This window comes from Oncorhynchus mykiss, chromosome 7, assembly GCF_057628025.1.
Source record: "Oncorhynchus mykiss isolate SJ-2025 chromosome 7, ASM5762802v1, whole genome shotgun sequence".
Lineage (NCBI taxonomy): Eukaryota > Metazoa > Chordata > Actinopteri > Salmoniformes > Salmonidae > Oncorhynchus > Oncorhynchus mykiss.
The window spans coordinates 63065771-63089651 of NC_143028.1; the positions used below are offsets into that span (position 1 = coordinate 63065771).

The 23881-nt window shown below is 48.2% G+C and overlaps 1 protein-coding gene across 1 annotated transcript in view; it reads left to right on the forward strand.

Annotated features, from left to right (window-relative positions):
• The window catches only part of LOC110528344 (receptor-type tyrosine-protein phosphatase gamma), a 218773-nt gene that overhangs the window by 179625 nt on the left and 15267 nt on the right, over nt 1-23881 (forward strand). Inside the window, exons 10-14 of the mRNA XM_036983922.2 lie at nt 3354-3462; nt 3633-3682; nt 3863-4628; nt 7280-7418; nt 20543-20634. Of these exons, the coding sequence (XP_036839817.2) occupies nt 3354-3462; nt 3633-3682; nt 3863-4628; nt 7280-7418; nt 20543-20634 (1156 nt within the window). The remainder of the gene's footprint in view (nt 1-3353; nt 3463-3632; nt 3683-3862; nt 4629-7279; nt 7419-20542; nt 20635-23881) is intronic.

The window sequence follows — 23881 nt, forward strand, 5'->3', positions numbered from 1 at the left end:
GCGTCCCTAGATAGGTAACCCTTCTTAATGACAGCTCGGGACAGAGGGTCAGCTCGAGACAGAGGGGCAGCTCGGGACAGAAGTAGCTCGGGACTGATGGGTAGCACAGCACTGAGGGGAAGCTCAGGCAGGTAGTTAGATCCGGCAGATCCTGGCTGGCTGGCGGTTCTGGCAGATCCTGGCCGACTGGCAGATCTGGAAGAGTCTGGCTGACTGGCAGATCTGGAAGAGTCTGGTCGACTGGCAGATCTGGAAGAGTCTGGTCGACTGGCAGATCTGGAAGAGTCTGGTCGACTGGCAGATCTGGAAGAGTCTGGTCGACTGGCAGATCTGGAAGAGTCTGGTCGACTGGCAGATCTGGAAGAGTCTGGTCGACTGGCAGATCTGGAAGAGTCTGGTCGACTGGCAGATCTGGAAGAGTCTGGTCGACTGGCAGATCTGGAAGAGTCTGGTCGACTGGCAGATCTGGAAGAGTCTGGTCGACTGGCAGAGCTGGAAGAGTCTGGTCGACTGGCAGATCTGGCTGCTCCATGCTGACTGGCTGCTCCATGCTGACTGGCGGCCCTGGCTGCTCCATGCTGACTGGCGGCCCTGGCTGCTCCATGCTGACTGGCGGCCCTGGCTGCTCCATGCTGACTGGCGGCCCTGGCTGCTCCATGCTGACTGGCGGCCCTGGCTGCTCCATGCTGACTGGCGGCCCTGGCTGCTCCATGCTAACTGGCAGCTCTGGCGGCTCCTTGCAGACTAGCAGCTCTGGCGGCTCCTTGCAGACTGGCAGCTTTGGCGGCATCCTGCAGACAGGCAGCTCTGGCGGCTCCTTGCAGACTGGCAGCTCCTTGCAGACTGGCAGCTCTATGCAGACTGGCAGCTCCTTGCAGACTGGCAGCTCCTTGCAGACTGGCAGCTCCTTGCAGACTGGCAGCTCCTTGCAGACTGGCAGCTCCTTGCAGACTGGCAGTTCTGAACAGGCGGGAGACTCCGGCAGCGCTGTAGAGGAGGAAGGCTCTAACAGCGCTAGACAGGCGGGAGACTCCGACAGCGCTGGAGAGGAGGGCTCCGACAGCGCTGGACAGGCGAGGCGCACTGTAGGCCTGATGCGTGGTGCTGGCACTGGTGGTACTGGGCCGAGGACACGCACAGGAAGCCTGGTGCGGGGAGCTGCTACCGGAGGGCTGGGGTGTGGAGGTGGTACTGGAAAAACCGGACCGTGCAGGCGCACTGGAGCTCTTGAGCACCGAGCCTGCCCAACCTTACCTGGTTGAATGCTCACGGTCGCCCTGCCAGTGCGGCGAGGTGGAATAGCCCGCACTGGGCTATGCAGGCGAACCGGAGACACCGAGCGCAAGGCTGGTGCCATGTAAGCCGGCCCAAGGAGACGCACTGGGGACCAGCTGCGTAGAGCCGGCTTCATGGCATTAGGCTCGACGCTCAATCTAGCCCGGCCAACACGCGGAGCTGGAATATACCGCACCGGGCTATGCACCCGCACTGGAGACACCGTGCGCACCACTGCATAACACGGTGCCTGTCCGGTCTCTCTAGCCCCCCGGTAAGCACAGGGAGTCTGCCCAGGTCTCCTACCTGGCGTAGCCATACTCCCTGTTAGCCCCCCCCCAAGAAATTTTTGGGGCTGCTTCTCAGGCTTCCATCCGCTACGTCGTGCTGCCTCCTCATATCTGCGCCTCTCCGCTTTCGCCGCCTCCAGTTCTTCTTTGGGGCGGCGATATTCTCCTGGCTGAGCCCAGGGTCCTCTTCCTTCTAATTCGTCCTCCCATGTCCATACCTCCTCTTTGGGCTGCTCCTTTGGGCGGCTACACTCCCCTGGTTTAGCCCAGGGTCCTCTCCCGTCGAGGATTTCCTCCCATGTCCAGAAATCCTTATTGCGCGTCTCCTCGCGCTGCTCCTGCCTGTTGACACGCTGCTTGGTCCTTTTGTGGTGGGTGATTCTGTAACGGTTTTCTAGGTGTGAAGGAGAGTCGGACCAAAATGCGGCGTGTAGATTGCGATCCATGTTTATTGTGACTATAGCAACACGAATCTAAATACAAACAGTGCAAAATAATAAATGTAATGAAAACCGAAAACAGCCTAAACTGGTGCAAACTAACACTAAGGACAATCACCCACAAACACACAGTGAAACCCAGGCTACCTAAATATGGTTCCCAATCAGAGACAATGACTAACACCTGCCTCTGATTGAGAACCATATCAGGCCGGACATAGAAATAGACAAACAAGACATCCAACATAGAATGCCCACCCAGTTCACGTCCTGACCAACACTAAAACAAGGAAAACACACACGAACGATGGTCAGAACGTGACAGGAGTAAAGGGTAGGTGAGGACACAGGGAGGAGTAAAGGGTAGGTGAGGACACAGGGAGGAGTAAAGGGTAGGTGAGGACACAGGGAGGAGTAAAGGGTAGGTGAGGACACAGAACGGGTAGGTGAGGACACAGGGAGGAGTAAAGGGTAGGTGAGGAGACAGGGAGGAGTAAAGGGTAGGTGAGGACACAGGGAGGAGTAAAGGGTAGGTGAGGACACAGGGAGGAGTAAAGGGTAGGCGAGGACACAGGGAGGAGTAAAGGGTAGGTGAGGACACAGGGAGGAGTAAAGGGTAGGTGAGGATACAGGGAGGAGTAAAGGGTAGGCGAGGACACAGGGAGGAGTAAAGGGTAGATGAGGACACAGGGAGGAGTAAAGGGTAGGTGAGGACACAGGGAGGAGTAATGGGTAGGTGAGGACACAGGGAGGAGTAAATGGTAGATGAGGACACAGGGAGGAGTAAAGGGTAGATAAGGATACAGGGAGGAGTAAAGGGTAGATGAGGACACAGGGAGGAGTAAAGGGTAGGTGAGGACACAGAGAGGAGTAAAGGGTAGGTGAGGACACAGGGAGGAGTAAAGGGTAGGTGAGGATACAGGGAGGAGTAAAGGGTAGATGAGGACACAGGGAGGAGTAAATGGTAGGTGAGGATACAGGGAGGAGTAAAGTGTAGGTGAGGACACAGGGAGGAGTAAAGGGTAGGTGAGGACACAGGGAAGGAGTAAAGGGTAGGTGAGGACACAGGGAGGAGTAAAGGGTAGATGAGGACACAGGGAGGAGTAAAGGGTAGGTGAGGATAGAACAGACGCTATGGATCCCTATCATGGGTGTGAGCTGCCAGTATTGACACACACTGAATGTTAATCATATGTGAGTCATTTCCTTAGGCCTTCTATGTAGTGTGGATGTCCCATATGTACAGGACTCTGTGACAGGGTGTGTCTGTCTCTCTGTGACAACACTGTCTGTCTGTCAGAATCTCATTCTTTCTCTTGCTCTCTCTGCCTCGGTGTCCATCCTACAGAAGGCGGTGATAACCCACGTGTCTCCAGACATCCTGTATCTGTTCAGAGTCCAGGCGGTGTGCCAGAGAGACCTACGCAGTGACTTCAGCCAGACACTGCTCTTCAGAGGTAATCACACCACACACCATAACGCAGCGTATACAGTACAGCCCTATGGATGGAGTCACATAATCCTAACGTCCAGTTTTAAAATGATCAGAGATAGTTAAATACTAAGAACAAACACTTGTCTTTGTTCCAAATGCATGTGTAATATTTTCCTGTGTTTGGTCTTCCAGCTAACACCACCAGGATATTTGAGGGAACACGGATAGTGAAGACTGGAATGGTGAGTAAAGTACAGATCATTTGTCTTGTCCAGAAGATGGCAGCATAACAATTTATTTTGTGATGATCCAACATGATTTGTTATGGCATGATACTAACTCTCTCTCTCACTTTCTCTCTCGTTTTCTCCACCCCATACCCCTCTCCTTCCCTCTCCCCCTCTCTCTACTCTTTCCCCCAGCCCACCGTCTCCCCAGCTTCCTCGGCGGACATGGCTCCTATCAGCTCCGGCTCCTCCACCTGGACCTCCTCTGGCCTCCCCTTCTCCTTTGTCTCCATGGCTACGGGGGGTATCGGCCCATCCTCCAGCGGCAGTCAGGCCACGGTGGCATCGGTGGTGACCAGCACACTGTTGGCCGGCCTGGGCTTCAGCGGAGGGGTCATCTCTTCCCTGCCTGGCTCTCTCTGGCCCACCCAGGCCCCTGCAGCCAGCCCTGGGTCTAATCCTGGCCCGGGTCCCATCCCCAGCCACCAGCCTACCCAGTCCCAGGCCTCCACTGAGCTCCCTACAGCCCGTCAGGGTGGTTCTGACACGGACACCCCCACAGCGGAGGAGGAGGCAGGGGTGGAAAGGGAGGCTGAGGGGGAGGAGGGAGAGGGAGAGAAGGATGAAGGGGAAGACGACAGGAGGAAGAAGAATAACAAGACAGTGCCTGATGAGGTGGAGACAAAGATGAACAGCACCGTGGTCAAAGTGCCCTCCTCCCATGTCCCTACCCCCACAGCCAAAGAGAAAGGACAGGGGCAGGGAGAGCCTGTGGCTAACAGCACCACTGTGCCTCCCAGTGTAGGGGAGGACCAACTTTTCAGAGTGGACAGTAGCTCAGGGCCCACGGTGCAGCCAAAGAAGGACACAGCAGAGAGAGAGATGCAGATTCCCCAGAGCCCAACACGCTCCCCAAAGACTGGTGGGGAGAAGAGCCTTTGGCCTTTCTCTGTCCACACTGGTGAGTAGAACTCTCTGTATAACCCATATCATTTTCCTCTTTTTAGCACAACGACACTGAAAAAAATTATACACGCAAACATGCAACAATTTCAGTTCAGTTCATATAACGAAATCTGTCAATTGAAATAAATTCATTTGGCAATAATCTATGGATTTCACATGACTGGGAGTACAAATAGGCATCAGTTGGTCACAGATACCTTTAAAAAAAAATTCCCTTGTGACCACCATTTGCCACATGCAGTGCGACACATCTCCTTTGCATAGAGTTGATCAGGCTGTTGATTGTGGCCTGTGAAATGTTGTTCCACTCCCCTTCAATGGCTGTGCGAAGTTGCTGGATAATGGAGAGAACTGGAACATGCTGTCGATCCAAGGGATCCCAAACATGCTCAATAGGTGACATGTCTGGTGAGAATGCAGGCCATGGATGAACTGGGTCATTTTCAGCTTCCAGGAATTGTGTAGAGATCCTTGCAACATGGGGACGTGCATTATCATGTTGATAACGGCCGATGAATAGAACAATGGGCCTCAGGGTCTCGTCACGGTATCTCTGTGAATTGTTCGTAGATGTAGGCTTTTTGTGCCTATGGAACATTTCTGTGATCTTTTATTTCAGCTGATGAAACATGGGACCAACACTTTACATGTTGCATTTATATTTTTGTTGCGTATAGTTGTACACTGGAGATATGTAACACAATATTTAGACCTATATAATGTCATTTTAGTTTTCTGGTTCACCCTTAACCCCCCTGCAGCTTGTCATGTTACACAGGCTGTGTTATTATATATCTGCATATCAACAGTAAATATGAGACAGACAGGGCCTATTTTAAACATTAGCCTTGAGATCAGCCCCAGCTTCAGTATGTGGCAATAGACTGAGACAAATGGCTCAATTTCTGAGTGCCACCATAATATCACACCGAGAGAGCCCTAGAGAAAGTAATGGAACTATTCTACAGCCCGAGGAGCCATTACTTAGCCCGAGGGGCCATTACTTAGCCCGAGGGGCCATTACTTAGCCCGAGGGGCCATTACCTAGCCCGAGGGGCCATTGCCTAGCCCGAGGGGCCATTGCCTAGCCCGAGGGACCATTACCTAGCCCGAGGTACCATTACTTAGCCTGAGGTGCCATTACTTAGCCTGAGGGGCCATTACTTAGCCTGAGGGGCCATTACTTAGCCCGAGGTACCATTACTTAGCCCGAGGTACCATTACTTAGCCCGAGGGGCCATTACTTAGCCTGAGGGGCCATTACTTAGCCCGAGGTACCATTACTTAGCCCGAGGTACCATTACTTAGCCCGAGGTACCATTACTTAGCCCGAGGTACCATTACTTAGCCCGAGGTGCCATTACTTAGCCCGAGGTGCCATTACTTAGCCCGAGGGGCCATTACTTAGCCCGAGGTACCATTACTTAGCCCGAGGTACCATTACTTAGCCCGAGGTGCCATCACTTAGCCCGAGGGGCCATTGCCTAGCCCGAGGTACCATTACTTAGCCCGAGGTACCATTACTTAGCCCGAGGGGCCATTGCCTAGCCCGAGGTACCATTACTTAGCCCGAGGTACTATTACTTAGCCCCAGGTACCATTACTTAGCCCGAGGTACCATTACTTAGCCCGAGGTACCATTTCTTAGCCCGAGGTACCATTACTTAGCCCGAGGGGCCATTACTTAGCCTGAGGTACCATTACTTAGCCCGAGGTACCATTACTTAGCCAGAGGTACCATTACTTAGCCCGAGGGACCATTACTTAGCCCGAGGGACCATTACCTAGCCCGAGGTACCATTACCTAGCCCAAGGGGCCATTACTTAGCCCGAGGTACCATTACTTAGCCCGAGGTACCATTACTTAGCCTGAGGTGCCATTACTTAGCCCGTGGGGCCATTAGTTTGAGGCATGCTCTGAGGCATATTTTCAAGACCAAACTGCCTGCCTACTAGCCAGGAATAAAACAGAGAAAGTAAAGCAGGGTATTGCTCTCTTATAAATGTCCTTATTCATTCTGAATATACACATTTAGATGAGTAGCGCTCCAAGCTTCAGGGTAAACCTAGTCACTTACTGTCATTGTAAATAAGAGTTTGTTCTTAACTGACTTGCCTATGTAAATAAAGGTTCAATAAAATAAAATAAACTCACCCTACTGATGAAGCCATCACACTGAAACGATGTGTAAATGTATGCTGCCCTACCAAGCAAAAAGACAATAACTGATCATGTGTTCGAAAATGAGTTAGTCATTTCTGCTACATTAAATACATGCTTAATCATGTGGACAAGTATCTTGCCTCTATTTTATTGTGTTTTGGAGAAAATGGGGGTCATGTTAGCAGTAACTGCATAAAGTTACTGTGAAACCAAGGTAAATAAAAGCCATTTTTCTCAGTTCCATGCTTTGAGCAGTTACTGCCTTTCTGCTTGGTAGGGCAGTATAAATATATAAATAGTGGAGCTAAACTGTTTTTTCGGAAGTGAAATTGGTTTGTTTGAAGGCTGAAGCTTCCATGAGTGGCCCAAATAATCTGAATAATCTCACTTTGATTTGACTTTTGTGTGTTAAAGTGTTTTTGGAGTAGATATCTGACACAGCCTCTGTGTATGTCTCCCATTCCACCCCTCCACCTTTCCAGACAGAACTAGTGTGTCCAATATGACCCGCAGCTCTCACCCTGGGGGGGGCCGGATGGAGTGGATCGTCCCGCTGGTGGTGGTCTCAGCCCTCACCCTGCTCTGCCTCGTCATGCTACTGGCTGTCCTGGTCTACTGGAGGTATTATAGATTACGTTATATTATTATATTACTGGGTTACTAACCCTAACCCCTACTGACCCCTGGTGGTGGTCTCAGCCCTCACCCTGCTCTGCCTCGTCATGCTACTGGCTGTCCTGGTCTACTGGAGGTATTATAGATTACGTTATATTATTATATTACTGAGTTACTTACCCTAACCCCTACTGACCCCTGGTGGTGGTCTCAGCCCTCACCCTGCTCTGCCTCGTCATGCTACTGGCTGTCCTGGTCTACTGGAGGTATTATAGATTACGTTATATTATTATATTACTGGGTTACTAACCCTAACCCCTACTGACCCCTGGTGGTGGTCTCAGCCCTCACCCTGCTCTGCCTCGTCATGCTACTGGCTGTCCTGGTCTACTGGAGGTATTATAGATTACGTTATATTATTATATTACTGAGTTACTTACCCTAACCCCTACTGACCCCTGGTGGTGGTCTCAGCCCTCACCCTGCTCTGCCTCGTCATGCTACTGGCTGTCCTGGTCTACTGGAGGTATTATAGATTACGTTATATTATTATATTACTGGGTTACTAACCCTAACCCCTACTGACCCCTGGTGGTGGTCTCAGCCCTCACCCTGCTCTGCCTCGTCATGCTACTGGCTGTCCTGGTCTACTGGAGGTATTATAGATTACGTTATATTATTATATTACTGAGTTACTAACCCTAACCCCTACTGACCCCTGGTGGTGGTCTCAGCCCTCACCCTGCTCTGCCTCGTCATGCATGCTAGGTGTGTGCGTATTTTCCAGACCCCACCATGTAAAAAAAAAAAGTGATTTAATCAAAGGCCAACGTTTACTTTTTTTAATTGAATCTATGGCAGTCCATTACAAATCCATTTGACAGTAGTTTTGACAGTATTTAAATCTGAAGGAAGTATGCCTTCAGAAAGTGTTCACATCTTTTTCCACATTTAGTCACAGCCTGAATTTAAAATATATTTTGGGGGAGGTCACTAACCTACACACAGTAAGTACCCCACAATGTCAAAGTGGAATTCTGTTTTTTGAATTCTTTTCTGTAAGGTCCCTCATTCGAGCAGTGAATTTCAAACACATTCAACCTCAAAGACCAGGGAGGTTTTCCAATGCCTTGCAAAGAAGAGCACCTAATGGATGTCACCATGAGGCCAATGGTAACATAAACAGTAACAAAATGTAATGGCTGTGGTAGGAGAAAACAAAACATGCATCCTGTTTGCAACAAGTCACTAAAGTGATCCTGCAAAAAATGTGGCAAAGCAATTCACTTTTTGTCCTGAATACAAAGTGTTATGTTTGGGGCAAATCCAATACATTACATTACTCTCCATATTTTGAAGCATTGTGGTGGCTGCAACATATTATGGGTATGCTTGTAATCATTAAGGAATGGAGCTAAGCACAGGCAAAATCCTAGAGGAAAAACGAGTTCAGTCTGCTTTCCAACCGACACTGTGAGATGGATTCACCTTTCAACAGGACAATAACCTAAAACACAAGGCCAAATTTACACTGGAGTTGTTTACCAAGAAGACAGTGAATGTTCCTGAGTGGCGTAGTTACAGTTTTGATGGCAAGACCTGAAAATGGTTGTCTAGCAATAATCAACAACCAATTTGACAGGGCTTGAATCATTGTTTTAAGAATAATGGAGAAATGTTGCACAATCCAGGTGTGGAAAGCTCTTAGAAACTTACCCAGAAAGACTCACAGCTGTAATCACTGCCAAAGATGCTTCGACAAAGTATTTACTCAGGGATGTGAATATGTTTTCACTTTGTCATTATGGGGTGTAGATGTGTGTAGATAGTTGAGAATGTTTTTTTAATTGTATCCATTTTGAATTCAAGCTGTGACACAAAACAATGTGGAATAAGTCCAGGGGTATGAATAACTTCTGAAGGCCCTGTATGTGTTTCTTTTAGTGATGGGATCATAGCATGTTGTATCTTTAACAGTTCAAAAGATAGAGCCACATGTGTAGGAAGAAAACAAACCTCATCTAACAGAAACCACTCTGTTTATTATAACCTCATCTAACAGAAACCACTCTGTTTATTATAACCTCATCTAACAGAAACCACTCTGTTTATTATAACCTCATCTAACAGAAACCACTCTGTTTATTACAACCTCATCTAACAGAAACCACTCTGTTTATTATAACCTCATCTAACAGAAACCACTCTGTTTATTACAACCTCATCTAACAGAAGCCACTCTGTTTATTACAACCTCATCTAACAGAAACCACTCTGTTTGTTGCAACCTCATCTAACAGAAACCACTGTTTATTACAACCTCATCTAACAGAAACCACTCTGTTTATTATAACCTCATCTAACAGAAACCACTCTGTTTATTATAACCTCATCTAACAGAAACCACTCTGTTTATTATAACCTCATCTAACAGAAACCACTATGTTTATTATAACCTCATCTAACAGAAACCACTCTGTTTATTACAACCTCATCTAACAGAAACCACTCTGTTTATTATAACCTCATCTAACAGAAACCACTCTGTTTATTACAACCTCATCTAACAGAAACCACTCTGTTTATTATAACCTCATCTAACAGAAACCACTCTATTTATTACAACCTCATCTAACAGAAACCACTCTGTTTATTACAACCTCATCTAACAGAAGCCACTCTGTTTATTACAACCTCATCTAACAGAAACCGCTCTGTTTATTACAACCTCATCTAACAGAAACCACTCTGTTTATTATAACCTCATCTAACAGAAACCACTCTGTTTATTATAACCTCATCTAACAGAAACCACTCTGTTTATTATAACCTCATCTAACAGAAACCACTCTGTTTATTATAACCTCATCTAACAGAAACCACTCTGTTTATTACAACCTCATCTAACAGAAACCGCTCTGTTTGTTACAACCTCATCTAACAGAAACCGCTCTGTTTATTATAACCGCATCTAACAGAAACCACTCTGTTTATTACAACCTCATCTAACAGAAACCACTCTGTTTATTATAACCTCATCTAACAGAAACCACTCTGTTTATTACAACCTCATCTAACAGAAACCACTCTGTTTATTACAACCTCATCTAACAGAAACCACTCTGTGTATTATAACCTCATCTAACAGAAACCACTCTGTTTATTACAACCTCATCTAACAGAAACCGCTCTGTTTATTACAACCTCATCTAACAGAAACCGCTCTGTTTGTTACAACCTCATCTAACAGAAACCACTCTGTTTATTACAACCTCATCTAACAGAAGCCACTCTGTTTATTACAACCTCATCTAACAGAAACCACTCTGTTTATTACAACCTCATCTAACAGAAACCACTCTGTTACAATCTCAACAGAAACCACTCTGTTTGTTACAATGTCATCTAACAGAAACCACTCTGTTTGTTACAACCTCATCTAACAGAAACCGCTCTGTTTGTTACAACCTCATCTAACAGAAACCACCTGTTTATTACAACCTCATCTAACAGAAGCCACTCTGTTTATTAAAACCTCATCTAACAGAAACCACTCTGTTTATTACAACCTCATCTAACAGAAACCACCTGTTTATTACAACCTCATCTAACAGAAACCACTCTGTTTGTTACAATCTCAACAGAAACCACTCTGTTTGTTACAATGTCATCTAACAGAAACCACTCTATTTGTTACAACCTCATCTAACAGAAACCGCTCTGTTTGTTACAACCTCATCTAACAGAAACCACTCTGTTTATTACAACCTCATCTAACAGAAACCACTCTGTTTGTTGCAACCTCATCTAACAGAAACCACTGTTTATTACAACCTCATCTAACAGAAACCGCTCTGTTTATTACAACCTCATCTAACAGAAACCGCTCTGTTTGTTACAACCTCATCTAACAGAAACCGCTCTGTTTATTACAACCTCATCTAACAGAAGCCACTCTGTTTATTACAACCTCATCTAACAGAAACCACTCTGTTTATTACAACCTCATCTAACAGAAACCACTCTGTTTATTACAACCTCATCTAACAGAAACCACTCTGTTTATTATAACCTCATCTAACAGAAACCTTTCTGTTTATTATAACCTCATCTAACAGAAACCACTCTGTTTATTACAACCTCATCTAACAGAAACCGCTCTGTTTGTTACAACCTCATCTAACAGAAACCGCTCTGTTTATTATAACCGCATCTAACAGAAACCACTCTGTTTATTACAACCTCATCTAACAGAAACCACTCTGTTTATTATAACTTCATCTAACAGAAACCACTCTGTTTATTACAACCTCATCTAACAGAAACCACTCTGTTTATTACAACCTCATCTAACAGAAACCACTCTGTGTATTATAACCTCATCTAACAGAAACCGCTCTGTTTATTACAACCTCATCTAACAGAAACCGCTCTGTTTATTACAACCTCATCTAACAGAAACCGCTCTGTTTGTTACAACCTCATCTAACAGAAACCACCTGTTTATTACAACCTCATCTAACAGAAGCCACTCTGTTTATTAAAACCTCATCTAACAGAAACCACTCTGTTTATTATAACCTCATCTAACAGAAACCACTCTGTTTATTACAACCTCATCTAACAGAAACCACTCCGTTTGTTACAACCTCATCTAACAGAATCAACTCCGTTTGTTACAACCTCATCTAACAGAAACCGCTCTGTTTGTTACAACCGCGTCTTTACTCTCGCAACCCCATTTCCAAATCGGGCGACCTCGCGACCCCTAGTTTGGGAAACAGCTCAGTAGAATTGTAGCGTCATCAACATATTTTTGGTTTGCCACTATAATACAATCAAAGCCTTCCCAGGGCAGCGTGAGGAAGCCCCTTTTATCTCCTCATCCTCACTGCTTTGCTCAGTCACAGCTGTCAGTTAACCCTCTTTAACCAGAGGTACAGATAGCCCTCCTACCTCACACGACATCACACTAGCTCTTGACCCTAGCTGACCTCACAGACACACACTCCTGTTTGGAGTGGGGTGACCTATCCTCTTGTCCCTTGGGGAGTTTCCGGCCCATCTGCTGTTCTGTCCTGTGTGTGCGTGTATTTTTGCATGCTGCTGGCCACCAGGAACCTACTTGGTGGAGGATGACTGATATTTTGGCAGCCCTCCCTCTCTCTCGCTCCTTCTTCCCCCTCCCTCTATTTTCTCCCTTCCTCCTCTCTCTTTCCCTCTCTCCTCCCTCCCTCTCTCTGCCTCCCCCTCCCTCTCTCCTCCTGCCCCTCCCTCCCTCTCTAATCCCCCTCCCGTCTCCCTTCCCCCTCATGTATATCCCTCTCTCCCTCCCTCACGCTCTCCTCCCACTTCTTCCTCCCTCACTCCCTTCCTCCCTCCTCACACATCGCTATCACACTTCTCTCTGCAGGGGGGCCAGCTAACAGGGGCCATGGTGCCGGGAGAGGGCCCATCTGTGTGTTCATCTGCAGTGTGATGCCAATCACACACACACACACACTTTCTCTCAGCCTCAGTAATTACACAGGCCAGGTCAGGCTAACAGCTGACTGCATGTGCTGCCTAATGAGCTATACAGCACAATGGGATCATTACTAGAACTCTGTGTTTAGTGCTTTATGTATTTATGCAGCTCTGCATTGAGCTGTTTCATTGAAGCAAAGGCTTGGCCCGATTTGACAGATTGTGTGTGTGTGCACATTGCTAGACATGACTGCTTTGTTGACCTGATAGCCAGCGAGGTGAGACAAGTAGTCTCACCAACAGCACACATGCAGAAACATTATTGTGTAAGGGGAAGCTGGTTTGATGTTGACAATGTGTTTTTCTGTGTGCCAAATACATCAGATATTGTTGTTGTGGTAAATACCTCAATGTTATCGGATGAATCCTGGGAACAAATTCCATTCTGTGCTAGTAAAACAGTCCTGTAGTGTAGCATCTGCTTCATCTGACCACTTCCGTATTGAGCGAGTCACTGGTACTTCCTGTTTGAGTTTTTGCTTGTATGCAGGAATCAGGAGGATAGAGTTATGGTCAGATTTGCCAAATGGAGAGCGGGGAAGAGCTTTGTATGTGATTCTGTGTGTAGAGTAAAGGTGGGCTAGAGTTTTGTCGGCTCTGGTTGCACAGGTGACATGCTGGTAAAAATGGGGTGAAATGTATTTTAGTTTCCCTGCATTAAAAACCCCGGCCACTAGGAGCGACGCATCTGTTTGCTTATGGCCCTATACAGCTCGTTGAGTGGTGCCTTAGTACCAGCACTCTCCCCATCCTTCCTCTCCTCTTATCTCTTTCTTACACTCCCCCATCCCTGCTGACAGAAGGGAAGGAGACAATGGGGGAGATTAAAATACATTTTTCAGAAAATAGCTATTCCTAATGGAGTTATGCAAACATGGTCGCCATTAGTTCAGCATCACTTTTTTTCTCCACTTTTCACTACAGCGAATATTGTGATCACTTATTAGATCCAATCCGTTTTTATGACTATTGTCTCAATAAGTTATATTGTTGTTGGTTCACAGTAGATCTGAGTTATGCATCAAAACATTATTAAGACAGTAATTGCTTTTAAAGGGGAGGGCTCCATCTGGAGGGCTTGAGGACATGGTTAGAGGGAGCTCGTATATGTCACACAGAGGTTTAAAGGGGAAAATGATGTATATATTTGCTAGGGAAAAAAGTAGGCCAGTCTGTTTGGAGGATAATTTTGTCCAATGAAAATATCTCATCCTTCTATCACTACTTCTTTCCATACATCCCACTCTCTGTTTCTGAATGATGTGTAAGGGTGGTGTTGAACGGCTGGTTAGTTAGTTAGCTAGCCACACCACACCTTCTCCCTCAGGGAGTCATTAGCCTGGGGGGCAGGGGTGGAGGGGGGCAGGGGAGACCACTCCCCTCATATCTTCAATCTCTCGCTCTCTCGCTTTCTTTCTCTCTCTCTCGATTCAATTCATTTATTTCTCTCTGTCTTTCCCTCTCTCTCACTCTCTGCCTCCCTCCCCTCTCTTTCTACAAATGCTTTTAGGCCACTCTCTCCTATTTTATTTCCCTTCCTCTCTCGACAAGAATGACCAGCATCTGCTCTCTCCTCTGCATCAAGTACAGGTAGGTAGACATACTGGTAGGGGGAATGTCACTAGACATACTGGTAGGGGGAACATCAGTAGACATACTGGTAGGGGGAATGTCACTAGACATACTGGTAGGGGGAATGTCACTAGACATACTGGTAGGGGGAATGTCACTAGACATACTGGTAGGGGGAACGTCACTAGACATACTGGTAGGGGGAATGTCACTAGACATACTGGTAGGGGGAACGTCAGTAGACATACTGATAGGGGGAACGTCAGTAGACATACTGATAGGGGGAACGTCAGTAGACATACTGATAGGGGGAACATCAGTAGACATACTGGTAGGGGGAACGTCACTAGACATACTGATAGGGGGAACGTCAGTAGACATACTGATAGGGGGAACGTCACTAGACATACTGGTAGGGGGAACGTCACTAGACATACTGATAGAGGGAACGTCACTAGACATACTGGTAGGGGGAACGTCACTAGACATACTGATAGGGGGAACCCAGGTAGGAAAAGCTGGTGTATAGGGCATGGATTTGTTTCGGTGTGAGTGCCGGTGAAGGCTTTGTAAGGTCAGATAGTGACCCCTGCCACTGCAGTAGGCTGCAACACTCCTTTTCTCCTCGTTGTCGGTCTTCCCTTCTCTCTCAGGCTTCTAGACACAGAAGAAGTTGGGTGACATTTCAAAATGCTTCTGACAAAATGAGAGCTTTAGAGAAATATGCCTAGGCTAGAGACTAGCTAGTCATTGTGCTTGTGTACATGTTGGAGGCAGAGAGAGACTGCCAGGGCTCTTTCTAGTCCTGCTGTTTGTTATGTAGGAGTCATGGGCCAAGGCTCATAAATGCCATTTAGCAGACGCTTTTAACCAAAGCGACTAATGGTCATGTGTGCATGCAGTTTATATGGTCAGCTCACTGTATGTGTTTACAGGAGGCTATATGTGTTTACAGAGGGCTGTGTGTGTTTACAGGAGACTGTATGTGTTTACAGGGGGCTGTGCGTGTTTAGTTTACAGGAGGCTGTGCGTGTTTACATGGGTCTGTGCGTGTTTACAGGAGGCTGTGCGTGTTTACATGAGGCTGTGCGTGTTTACATGAGGCTGTGCGTGTTTACAGGAGGCTGTGCGCGTTTACAGGAGCCTGTGCGCGTTTACAGAAGGCTGTGCGCGTTTACAGAAGGCTGTGTGTGTGTGTGTTTACAGGAGGCTGTGAGCGTTAACAGGAGGCTGTGAGCGTTTACAGGAGGCTGTGCGCGTTTACAGGAGGCTGTGCGCGTTTACAGGAGGCTGTGTGTGTGCGTGTACCTTATTCCAGCAGGGTGTTGTTGTGTACTCTGGTGGTCATCATCTATTGAGTCATTACTGTGTGTCCGGCAGGAAGCCTAGTGGTTAAGACTGTTGGGTCATTGACCAAAAGGTTGCTGGTTCGAATCCCCAAGCCAACTATGCGACAAATCTGCCGACGTGCCCTTGAGCAAGGCTCTGAACCCTATTTACTCCCCTAATTTGCTCTAGATAAGTGTCTGCAAAATTACTAAAATGTCAAATGTAAATAACATCAGCAGGCTTGTAAATAGGGCTGGTTCTAACCACCCTGGGCATTTTATCTGTAATGTAACTGGCAGCTCTGTCTGTGTAATTATATTCACCACCTTGCTGCTAACAACAACCTGAGAATGATGACGATATGTTGTGTTAATACTAGAGGTCTTTAATACTAGAGGTCTTTCAACTTTTTGGACCCGTTCTGAAATGGACCTGGGGCTTTCCCACCTGGACCCAATATGCATAAATAAATGTTTTTATATAGAGAGACCTGTTACGAACAGACCAGAGGAAAACTACACCTGTTCCCTATAGACCTGGTTGGATCCAGATCCGGGCCTATCCGAGTGCCAATTTGTGTTAGCTAAAACGGATACAATGATGTCATTATAATGACAACTGTGTACGGGAAGGACCAAGCAGGCATGAGAGACAATTGATTAGGGTGAAGTGCAATTATTAGGAGGTTTATTTTGGCAAACTTAGTTTTTATTACAAAGTTAGAGAAGTCAATAACCATAGTGCATAAAAATAGTAATTAAAGGTCTGTAAATTAATAAAAGTAAAAGTGTGCTAATGCCTCAAAAGTATAACGTAAATGTATAACTGCTGTCTACAGAGTGAGTAACTCAAATGAAGGGTTACCTGTATTCATTACACCAGATTCTGTTGCAAAATGTTTCTTAAATGGAATTAAACGAAGAACCTACAGTTGAAGTCGGAAGTATACATACACCTTAGCCAAATACATTTAAACTCAGTTTTTCACAATTCCTAACATTTAATCCTAGTAAAAATGATGTCTTGAGATGTTGCTTCAATATATCCACATAATTTTCCTGCCTCATGATACCATCTATTTTGTAAAGTGCACCAGTCCCTCCTGCAGCAAAGCAGCCCCACAACATGATGCTTCCATCCCCGTGCTTCACGGCTTGCAAGCCTCCCCCTTTTTCCTCCAAACATAACGATGGTCATTATGGCCAAACAGTTCTATTTTTGTTTCATCAGACCAGAGGACATTTCTCCAAAAAGTATGATCTTTGTCCCCATGTGCAGTTGCAAACCGTAGTCTGGCTTTTTTATGGCGGTTTTGGAGCAGTGGCTTCTTCCTTGCAGAGCGGCCTGTCAGGTTATGTCGATATAGGACTCGTTTTACTGTGGATATAGATACTTTTGTACCTGTTTCCTCCAGCATCCTCACAAGGTACACTCACCAAAGTACATTCATCTCCAGGAGACAGAACGAGTCTCCTCCCTGAGCAGTATGACAGCTGCATGGTCCCATGGTGTTTATGCTTGTGTACTATTGTTTGTGCAGATGAACTTGGTACCATCAGGGGTTTGGAAATTGCTCTCAAGGATGAACCAGAGTTGTGGAGTTCTACAATTTTATTTTCTGAGGTCTTGGCTGATTTCTTTTTAGCTCACAGAATATAACGGCAGTGGCCAGTTCCACATCTCTGAGGCAGGTAGGCTACAAAGACACACATCATTTATCAAGGATCTATAACAAAACATGTTTTGCATTAACATGATAGTTTTAAATATACAGTACCAGTTTTTCACACGTTTGGCATTCTCTCAACCTGCTTAATGAGGTAGTCACATGGAATGCATTTCAATTAACAGGTGTGCCTTGTTAAAACATTATTATTTATTTCCTTCATAATGCATTTGAGCCAATCAGTTGTGTTGTGACAAGGTAGGGGGGTGGTATACAGAAGATTGCCCAATTTGGTTAAAGACGAAGTCCATATTATGGCAAGAACAGATCAAATAAGCAAAGAGAAATGACAGTCCATCATTACCTTAAGACATGAAGGGCAGTCAGTCCGGAAAATGTGAAAGTTTCTTCAAGTGCAGTCGCAAAAAACATGAAGCGCTATGACGAAACTGTCTCTCATAAGGACCGCCACAGGAATGGAAGACCCAGAGTTACCTCTGCTGGAGATGATACGTTCGTTAGAGTGACCAGCCTCAGATATCGGCAATTTACTGCACCTCAAATTGCAGCCCAAATAAATGCTTCACAGAGTTCAAGTAACAGACACGTCTCAACATCAACTGTTCAGAGGAGACTGCGTGAATCAGGCCTTCATGGTCAAATTGCTGCAATGAAACCACTACTAAAGGACACCAATAAGAAGAACAAACTTGCCTGGGCAAAGAAACATGAGCAATGGATATTAGACTGGTGGAATATATATCCTTTGGTCTGATGTGTCCAAATATAAGATTTTTGGTACCAACAAACGTCTCTTTGTGAGACGCAGAGTTGTTGAAAGGATGATCGCTGCATGTGTGGTTCCCACCGTGGAGCATGGAGGAGGAGGTGTGATGGTGCTTTGCTGGTGACACTGTTGTGATTTATTTAGAATTCAATGCACACTTAACCAGCATGGCTACCACAGGCTTATGCAGCAATACGCCAACCCATCTGGTTTGGGCTTAGTGGGACTATCATTTGTTTTTCAACAGGACAATGACCCAAAACACACCTCCAGGCGGTGTAAGGGCTATTTGACCAAGAAGGAGAGTGATGGAGTGCTGCATCAGATGACCTGGCCTCCACAATCCCCCGACCTCAACCCATTTAAGATGGTTTGGGATGAGTTGGACCGCAGAGTAAAGAAAAAGCAGCCAATAAGTGCTCAGCATATGTAGGAACTCCTTCAAGACTGTTGAAAAATCATTCCAGGTGAAGATGGTTGAGAGAATGCCAAGAGTGTGCAAAGCTGTCATCAAGGCAAAGGTTGGCTACATTGAAGAATCCAAAATATAAATATATTTTGATTTGTTTAACATTTTTACATCATCATCATTCCATCATTCCATGTGTGTTAATTCATAGTTTTGATGTCTTCACTATTATTCTACAATGTATAAAATAGTAAAAATAAAGAAAAACTCTTGAACGCTTAAACATATTTCCATGGAAATGGTTTTAGGAACAGCAGAAACATCAGGCAGGATTTAGGCTACCAACTGCCGAGCTAGTTGCACCTCAATCTTGGGTGCAATGATCACGTTCCCGCACTGACTGACTGTGTGGAGGCTCATTGATTTAACGTTACGTTAGCCTACATGCTACACATGCAAAGCTATATTAGCCACGACTTACCGTTCTTTGTGCAGCTTCAAATGTTGAACAAAGTTGGAAATTGTTGCGCCTCCTTGTGTAATTTTCTTCCTGCATGTTTTGCAAGTTGCAATCTGTTTTTTGTTGATACAGCACCGTCTTTATATCCGAAAATAATAATTTGGTGTATCATCTTTCCAAGGGCTCCGACTGTATTCACCCACCGACATTCCTCTGCACTGCCACGCACAACTTTTTCTCAGCTGGCACAATTTGATTGGCTGCTGTCCGATTCAAACTGTAATCCGTTAAATGAAGAGTTGATGAGCTGCAAACTTTTTTTTAATAGCATCATTTTTTATATTTGGGCTTGGAGAGGGTATCAAGTCAGGTCGAGTCTGACTGGAGTCCAAGTCATGTGACTGGAGTCCAAGTCATGTGACTGGAGTCCAAGTCATGTGACTGGAGTCCAATCATGTGACTGGAGTCCAAGTCATGTGACTGGAGTCCACACCTCTGTTAAAGGCTACACCAGTCGTATTCTGCGTATGTGACAAATAACGGTTGATTTGATTTTGATATGTTATGAACCCAATATGTTACAAATTGTTGTACTTAAGATCCCAGAGTGCATCTTTAAAGTGCAAAGGTGTATGGCTACATGTGACCATCACAAACTGGTTGCAATCTGGTTTATGTTGTCATTGCCAGCAACTTTACCCACAGAGCTCTATCGATGTGGTACTAATGATTTTCAATTAACTCTGCATCATGTTCCTGTCTTCTGTGTGGTACTGGTAGTGATGTTGGGTTTACTCTGCTCTGTGTGGTACTGGTAGTGATGTTGGGTTTACTCTGCTCTGTGTGGTACTGGTAGTGATGTTGGGTTTACTCTCCTCTGTGTGGTACTGGTGGTGATGTTGGGTTTACTCTCCTCTGCGTGGTACTGGTTGTGATGTTGGGTTTACTCTGCTCTGTGTGGTAATGGTGGTGATGTTGGGTTTACTCTCCTCTGTGTGGTACTGGTGGTGATGTTGGGTTTACTCTGCTCTGTGTGGTACTGGTAGTGATGTTGGGTTTACTCTGCTCTGTGTGGTACTGGTAGTGATGTTGGGTTTACTCTGCTCTGTGTGGTACTGGTGGTGATGTTGGGTTTACTCTCCTCTGCGTGGTACTGGTGGTGATGTTTGTTTTACTCTCCTCTGCGTGGTACTGGTGGTGATGTTGGGTTTACTCTCCTCTGTGTGGTACTGGTGGTGATGTTGGGTTTACTCTCCTCTGTGTGGTACTGGTGGTGATGTTACCTCTCCTCTCCTCTGTGTGGTACTGGTGGTGATGTTACCTCTCCTCTCTTCTGTGTGGTGATGTTGGGCTATCTCTCCTCTTCTGTGTTAATCTACAGGAGGTTTTTCCAGACAGCTCACTTCTATGTGGAGGACAGTAGTTCTCCCAGGGTGGTGGCCAATGAGAACATCCCTGTCATCCCCATCCCAGGTAAGACCTTCTTTAACACACCATAACACACATGAGAGCCCAATTCAATCCAACCTGCTTTAGCAATATTTTTGTGTTTACAAACTATTGCCCAACCCCTTCCTGGTAGTTTTTATAGTAGCCACAACCATTCTGTGACCATTCTCTTGTCAATGTTTTTGTCCACACTCTTTAAGTCAAGCCTTTTTCTTTGTTAGTCATCATCTGCTCTTGTTAGGATACATTCTAGTGTGAGTTTCTAGTGTGAGTTTAATACTTTTGAATGGGCCAATCTACTTCAATTTTACTCAGTGGCTTACACCCTGAGTGCATGTAAAAGTGCTTGTGACCTGCTCTATTAGGAGTGATGTGAGAGGGTTCTTCTCTGAGAGAGCAGTGCTGTGTGTAGTGCATAGCGTTCCTTTCAAGAGAGCAGACTCTCAGGGACTCAGAGGGACTATGGCACTACGGCCCAGTTCAAAGCAATGATGGTTAACTTAAAGAACCCAGCTGATGTCTGTATTGACTCTCCATCCATTCTGCTTTGGTCTCTTTTCTCTCTTTCCCCCCACCTTCGCTCGCTCTGTCCCCCTTCCTCGCTCGCTATCTCCCTGTCCCCATTCCTCGCGCGCACGCTCTGTCCCCCTTCCTCGCACGCACGCACGCTCTGTCCCCCTTCCTCGCTCGCTATCTCCCTGTCCCCATTCCTCGCGCGCACGCTCTGTCCCCCTTCCTCGCTCGCTATCTCCCTGTCCCCCTTCCTCGCACGCACGCACGCTCTGTCCCCCTTCCTCGCTCGCACGCTCTGTCCCCCTTCCTCGCGCGCACGCTCTGTCCCCCTTCCTCGCTCGCTATCTCCCTGTCCCCCTTCCTCGCACGCTCTGTCCCCCTTCCTCGCTCGCACGCTCTGTCCTCCTTCCTCGCGCGCACGCTCTGTCCCCCTTCCTCGCGCGCACGCTCTGTCCCCCTTCCTCGCTCGCTATCTCCCTGTTCCCCTTCCTCGCACGCACGCTCTGTCCCCCTTCCTCGCTCGCTATCTCCCTGTCCCCCTTCCTCGCTCGCTATCTCCCTGTCCCCCTTCCTCGCACGCACGCTCTGTCCCCCTTCCTCGCTCGCTATCTCCCTGTCCCCATTCCTCGCGCGCACGCTCTGTCCCCCTTCCTCGCTCGCTATCTCCCTGTCCCGCTTCCTCGCTCGCACGCTCTGTCCCCCTTCCTTGCACGCACGCACGCACGCTCTGTCCCCCTTCCTCGCTCGCTATCTCCCTGTCCCCATTCCTCGCATGCACGCACGTTCTGTCCCCCTTCCTCGCTCGCACGCTCTGTCCCCCTTCCTCGCGCGCACGCTCTGTCCCCCTTCCTCGCTCGCTATCTCTCTGTCCCCCTTCCTCGCTCGCTATCCCCCTGTCCCCCTTCCTCGCGCGCACGCTCTGTCCCCCTTCCTCGCTCGCTATCTCCCTGTCCCCCTTCCTCGCACGCATGCTCTGTCCCCCTTCCTCGCTCGCTATCTCCCTGTCCCCCTTCCTCCCACGCATGCTCTGTCCCCCTTCCTCGCTCGCTATCTCCCTGTCCCCCTTCCTCGCACGCTCTGTCCCCCTTCCTCGCTCGCACGCTCTGTCCTCCTTCCTCGCGCGCACGCTCTGTCCCCCTTCCTCGCGCGCACGCTCTGTCCCCCTTCCTCGCTCGCTATCTCCCTGTTCCCCTTCCTCGCACGCACGCTCTGTCCCCCTTCCTCGCTCGCTATCTCCCTGTCCCCCTTCCTCGCTCGCTATCTCCCTGTCCCCCTTCCTCGCACGCACGCTCTGTCCCCCTTCCTCGCTTGCTATCTCCCTGTCCCCATTCCTCGCGCGCACGCTCTGTCCCCCTTCCTCGCTCGCTATCTCCCTGTCCCGCTTCCTCGCTCGCACGCTCTGTCCCCCTTCCTTGCACGCACGCACGCTCTGTCCCCCTTCCTCGCTCGCTATCTCCCTGTCCCCATTCCTCGCATGCACGCACGTTCTGTCCCCCTTCCTCGCTCGCACGCTCTGTCCCCCTTCCTCGCGCGCACGCTCTGTCCCCCTTCCTCGCTCGCTATCTCTCTGTCCCCCTTCCTCGCTCGCTATCCCCCTGTCCCCCTTCCTCGCGCGCACGCTCTGTCCCCCTTCCTCGCTCGCTATCTCCCTGTCCCCCTTCCTCGCACGCATGCTCTGTCCCCCTTCCTCGCTCGCTATCTCCCTGTCCCCCTTCCTCCCACGCATGCTCTGTCCCTCTTCCTCGCTCGCTATCTCCCTGTCCCCATTCCTCGCGCGCATGCTCTGCCCACCTTCCTCGCTCGCTATCTCCATGTCCCCCTTCCTCGCGCGCACGCTCTGTCCCCCTTCCTCGCTCGCTATCTCCCTGTCCCCCTTCCTCGCGCGCACGCTCTGTCCCCCTTCCTCGCGCGCACGCTCTGTCCCCCTTCCTCGCTCGCTATCTCCCTGTCCCCCTTCCTCGCACGCACGCTCTGTCCCCCTTCCTCGCTCGCTATCTCCCTGTCCCCCTTCCTCGCGCGCACGCTCTGTCCCCCTTCCTCGCGCACACGCTCTGTCCCCCTTCCTCACTCGCTATCTCCCTGTCCCCCTTCCCCGCACGCACGCTCTGTCCCCCTTCCTCGCTCGCTATCTCCCTGTCCCCCTTCCTCGCACGCATGCTCTGTCCCCCTTCCTCGCTCGCTATCTCCCTGTCCCCATTCCTCGCATGCTCTGTCCCCCTTCCTCGCTCGCTATCTCCCTGTCCCCATTCTCGCGCGCACGCTCTGTCCCCCTTCCTCGCGCGCACGCTCTGTCCCCCTTCCTCACGCGCACGCTCTGTCCCCTTTCCTCGCGCGCACGCTCTGTCCCCCTTCCTCGTTCGCTATCTCCCTGTCCCCCTTCCTCGCACGCGTGCTCTGTCCCCCTTCCTCGCTCGCTATCTCCCTGATCCCATTCCTCGCACGCACGCTCTGTCCCCCTTCCTCGCTTGCTATCTCCCTGTCCCCATTCTCGCGCACACGCTCTGTCCCCCTTCCTCGCTCGCTATCTCACTGTCCCCCTTCCTCGCTCGCTATCTCCCTGTCCCGCTTCCTCGCTCGCACGCTCTGTCCCCATTCCTCGCGCGCACGCTCTTACCCCCTTCCTCACGCGCACGCTCTGTCCCCCTTCCTCGCTCGCTATCTCCCTGTCCCCCTTCCTCGCACGCATGCTCTGTCCCCCTTCCTCGCTCGCTATCTCCCTGTCACCATTCCTCGCACGCACTCTCTGTCCCCCTTCCTC